This window comes from Phaethon lepturus, unplaced genomic scaffold (assembly GCF_000687285.1).
Source record: "Phaethon lepturus isolate BGI_N335 unplaced genomic scaffold, ASM68728v1 scaffold54002, whole genome shotgun sequence".
NCBI lineage: Eukaryota > Metazoa > Chordata > Aves > Phaethontiformes > Phaethontidae > Phaethon > Phaethon lepturus.
Genome location: NW_010525178.1, coordinates 15105 through 20299, shown reverse-complemented (window position 1 = coordinate 20299; position 5195 = coordinate 15105). Strand labels below are relative to the sequence as shown.

General features: G+C 42.7%; 1 protein-coding gene across 1 annotated transcript; it reads left to right on the top strand.

The window, feature by feature from the left end:
* Nucleotides 1-253: 253 nt before the first annotated feature.
* Nucleotides 254-2944, top strand: HERPUD1 (homocysteine-inducible, endoplasmic reticulum stress-inducible, ubiquitin-like domain member 1; the record flags this gene model as incomplete). The annotated part of the gene is made up of 4 exons (XM_010282644.1): nt 254-376; nt 1014-1361; nt 2047-2152; nt 2777-2944. Coding segments are annotated over 4 exons (745 nt in total), but the record flags the coding sequence as incomplete, so codon positions are not given.
* Between the last annotated feature and the right edge of the window lie 2251 nt (nt 2945-5195).

Sequence of the window (5195 nt, the reverse complement as noted above, 5' to 3'; positions counted from 1 at the left end):
TTATTTCTATATATATATTAAAAAAAGCTTTAGTGGACATGAAAGAAGCTAAAGGAAAATGCACTGCTCTGTTGGTTGAAAAATCTTCCCTTTATTCCTGTGAGTAAAGAGATGTCTTTAATACTCGAGGAGGAAGAATTATTTGAGCATTTGGATGTACAAAATGGCAGAAGCTATTTACATTGTCCTGTAATAAATGACTCCTGCAGTTTGTCCAGTATTTGCTAATGAATGTATTCCAATTTTGACCAAGGTTTGAAACAACTCGGCATCCCTTCCCAACTGTGGCTCCGGGCTTCTCTGCTTATACAACCTACAGCATGCTTCAGATGTCCTGGTTTCAGCAGATTTATGCAAGACAATATTACATGCAATAGTAAGTTTTTTTTCTGTCCAAAGCTACCAGAAGACAGTAGAAACTGTAATACAAGGAAATAGAAAGCTTCTGGCAGTTCTTCCTCTTTTGCTGTAGTGTGGTTGGAAGGCTCTTTTGTTGTAACTTGTACTGAATGGTGTTGGGGATGTACATCTGCCACGTGGTGCTTGGTTTGCTGTTTAGGCCAGTCCTTTTGAATCCTGCAAATTGCAGATCCCTGACTCTTTTGGGAGGGCAGGCATCAGTACAGTAAATGTAGTCCTGCTGCTGAGCCTTAGCTCTTTGCCTTTTTTTTTGACTGCTTAAAGTAGCACATAGAACACTGGCTGGAAATCGGTGACAAAGCTGAGACTTGTAGCAGCTACCTACCTTCTGGGCTACCTTTAGATTGCACTAAAGAATTTTTTGCCAAGTATTGAAGTTCCTGTTAGTGGAAGATGCCTGGTTTGACTTGCTGAATCACTGTGCAACTGTTGTCATGGCTAGAATGAAAGCTTGTTTTTAACCCTTCTGTGCAGCCTCTAAACGTGATGCTTTCCACTTGCATGTGATCTGGCGCTATACTTAGATGAACAAATTTTCAGGGCCTGTGTTAGGTGTGAAACCTTATTCTGTACTTTGTGTTCTCTGGTTTCAGCTTGGCTTCTACTGCTGCATCTGCTGACCCATCCCATACACGACATTCTCAGGAGATACCAGTAGCATCGGTGACACCCCCGGCTCCTCTCCAGGACCCATTTCCTGCACAAAATCAGCCTGGAAATCAGAATGCTGCTGCCCAGGGTAATGCAGTGGCCAACCAGAACTTGCAGATGAATGCCCAAAGGGGTCCCCTCATGGAGGAAGAGGAAGAGGGTGGCAATCGAGACTGGTTGGACTGGCTCTACTCAGCAACACTCTTCTATGTTTTTGTCAACATTATCTATTTCTACTCCAGTGTCAGCAGATTCCTCCTGGTTATGGGTGGCACTGTTCTGATGTACCTGTAAGTGTTTGGTATTAATATTTACAGTTGTATTCGGGGATGTTTCACTGAAGTACTGAGCTCTCTACTGTCGTCAGCTTGCTAGCATTTGTCCTCTGTATGACTCTTGTACCTGGGAAAGGGTGCATGTGGACTTGGAGAGTGAAGGTCAAAATTGCTTAATTAAAAGTCCTTAAATTTTACTATTGATAATTCTAAAGTGTAATTTTGAACAGCTTATTGTGGGTTACAGGGTTGCTGTAGAGATACAGACCTTCTAGGGTGGTCTATATGGCCTGTTACGTTCGGGTAAGATAGTGCTGTTTCGCATGTTCTTTGTGCCCTTTTGCCCCTTTGTGCACTTAGGGTGAGTACAGAGGTACCCCGGGGTGTACATAACCTGGTAAATAAGCAGGCTCTTTGCACCTCTAGCAGGCTGAGCCCTGATTAAGTGGACGCAAACCTGGATAAATGTAGTGCTGCTTATTATGAATGTGAACAGATGCTCAGTCTTCCCCTCCTACCTCATGGTTTGCTGCTAACAGGAGGCTTTGGAAGTACTTAGTGGTCAGGGCAGAAGAGACCTTTGTGCTGAATTTTCTGTCTGCAGCTCTGAGCAGTCAGATGTTACTTCAGCTATGTTGGTGTAACACGAAAAGGAGTGTTTTTTTAACCAATGCTAATAAAAATCTGCTGGCTTCCCCAGGCACCATGTTGGATGGCTTCCATTTAGACGAAGACCAGTTCAGCCCTTCCCAGGCAATGTTCCTCCTCAAGCTGTTATAAACCAGGACCAGAACAATAATGTACAGGTACTGTTGTGGTACTTTTTTAAACCACAAACATGAAACCCTGTGAAGTTTTAATTGTAGTTTACTAATTAAGTGTAAAAACTTTATTCTGTAAACTTTCATTAGATAACTGTCTTCTATGGAGGAATAATTGCCAGCCTGCTTTGTAGCTAACTGTGCTACAAATTATCTCGGGCTGAATGTTAATCTTTTAGTTGTTTCTGGTCTTTAGGATGTTGTAATGGCGAGAGTGGTCTGTCACAGACTGAACAGCTGGTTTATCTGAAGACGGTGTTTAGGCTGCTTAGTGATAAAACTTGAGTATATAAGCAATCAGTCTTGCATTTCAAGATGATGTGTCTGGCTGATGTCAGTGGAAGTCACTTAATTGTAAATACCCATGTGGTTTACCTGATCAGGTGCTTCATGTCTGTCCTAAACAGTATTCTTCGACACACAGCGTGAGTTAACCAATACCACAAGAGTACAGCTTGGTTTTTCACCTTTGTGGTTGCCTGGGGATACTTGCATGCTTTTAATATTCTGACAGTGAAATTTGGGTAACAAAACATGCTGTTTTACACCTAATTCTTCTAACTCATTTCTGCAGTGGTCTCACTTACCAGATACCCTTTATTTTGGCAGGGGGGGAATGCAGGCAGAGCAGATGAATCTGAGGCATCTCCTGATGAGGAACAAGTTTTGCAAGAACTGCAGCAGGCCAACCCTTCATTTATGAGAACGGCGTGGGTTTTTTTCAAGACTTTCTTTGCATCCCTCCTTCCAGAAGGGCCTGGAGTGACCCACAACTGACTTTTCACCAGTCTACTCATCTGAAACTGCAATGGACTTTAGTCTACCTGAGTGAATTGGATACCAGCTCCAAAACAGGAGTGAAAGTGGATGGCAAGTCCTCTGGCTTTGACTGAGCAAAGAAAGCTGCAAGAAGTCATTACAGTCTAGAGACAAAGATGCTTGCCCTCATTCCAAAGAACTTTGTTCTGTAGTGTTTATTAGGTACCTATGTAGAGGCTTGGCATTGTAAACTTGTGCACTAAATGTACAGGCTCTAAGCGGGTGTGCAAAAATGTTAGAGAAGCAAATTGCTTCTTCTATGCAATGTGATTCCTGTTGGAATGTTTCAAATGCTACTTAAATTACACTGAGTGTAGGATCTCAAAAAATTTGCTAGATATGCATTAGCAGATTTTTAGGAAAGATCTATTGTTAAATTGCTTCAACAATAGTTTAAACTTTCTGTGTAAATACTTCCTATGAAGGATGTATGGTGCAATTTCCTTGTTGGACAGTGGAGGACTGTAAGACAGTGACCTCATTGATAAGCAATTATCTCAGTGGAGTTGCAGGCTAAATTTTATGTTGCCAAATTCAGATACTTTAAACTCAAGGCTTAATTTGCCCCCTGCCAAGTCATGGGAAAAGAGTAGGTATGTTCAGCTCTAGCGAGAATTTATACAAGGTGTAAACGTCACTGCTTTTGGATACAAAGTTAAAGCACTCTAATGCCTGTATTCAACTTTGCATTCTCACTCCAGTGCAACTCTCTTGTATTACTTCACTGTATTCCTTTTAATTTCTGATATGGTTAAGGGCTTTGATTCCAATAAAATTTGCAGGCATTTTTATCCATACTGGTATACACTGTACAGCAATTGGAAGACTACCTGGGCGAAGCACAGGATGTGCTGTCAGCTTGTTTTTATTGAAAAAAATAATGATAAATGAGTTGAGGGGAAAAGATACTTGCAGAGCCTTAAACTCAGCTCCTTGCTTAACTGTGTTCTTTGGCAACCTTTTATTTAAGTGCCTTGGGGAGCTTGGAGCTTGTGTTTGCTCACTGAAAGCTGCTGGCACAGAGGCTGTGGACATCTTGAAGCAGCTAATTCTGCAGGTATTTGGCAAGTTCAGCGTTTGACCCCTTTTGCCCAATGTGTGACTCCTGGTGGCTTTGCAGTGCATTATCTTGGCTTGGGGATTTATCATGGCTTGAAATGCACTGCCTAGGGACAGCGGCTACTCTTGAAACTTCTAATGCTTTTCCTCAGGGCTATCTGCAGTTGGCAAATCTGTTTTAGGAGTGTCTGATCAGCGCAAACGGCTGGTACAAGCAGTTGTAATGGCCTGAGCAATAATGCTTGATCTTACCACCTCAGATCAGACTGGTGTTAGACATGGCTTGTTGGTGTTACCTGCAGTAGCAAGTTTAATCTTCGTGATGTTTTTTTGGCTATGAACAACAATTCCCTTTCCAAGCCTCTTGGTACTTTCCTGCTGCATCTTCGATTTGTTGGAGACTTGGGGAGGATGGGTAGGACAAAGGGGTAAAACTTGGCAATAAAATCTTCTGTAAATACTTCAATGAAGCAATTTGAGAGGTGTTGAGTTTTGTTACTTTGAGTGTATTCTGCCTGAGCCTTTCTCAGAGTTCTCAGAGGTAGTGTCCCCTCTTTCTTGTCCCACTAATGGCAAATGTACCTATGCTCAGTGCTGCATTTTGTGGGTGATGGATTTTTCCTCAGGATGTATCTAATCATCACGCGGGTGTCTCAGCAATGTGCCTAAATCAACTGAGATGTGCCTGGGCCCAGTCTCTGGAGGATTGGGTATTGGCAGCCAGAAATAAGCTGCTTTGGTACAGGTTTGGGCAGCAAGCACCGAGTGCTGGATTATTTGTGAAACATCTAATCTGAGAAGTTACCAGAGATAGCAAAACATCTGTTGTCTTGAGGTTTTTGTTACTCCCAGAAGCAGGCAGAGTGGTTTAAAATTAGCTGGAAAACTAATTAAGCATAGCTAATGTCCGTGGAGGGATGTAGTGAGGCTCCTGGGCCTTGGAGAATGGTTCCTTAGTTGGCTTAGTGACATGTGTACCTCTGTTTGCTGTTGGGGTGGAGGGAAGCTGTGACTACAGCAGCTTAGCCTGGAGGAAGGGCAATGTAAACAGATGCATAAATAGCGTTGGCAAGGAAGGGGATATAGCCTGTGTGCCTGCTGTGGATGAGACAGTGTGGGCCTTAAAGGAGTTGAGGGAGTTCAGGTTAGA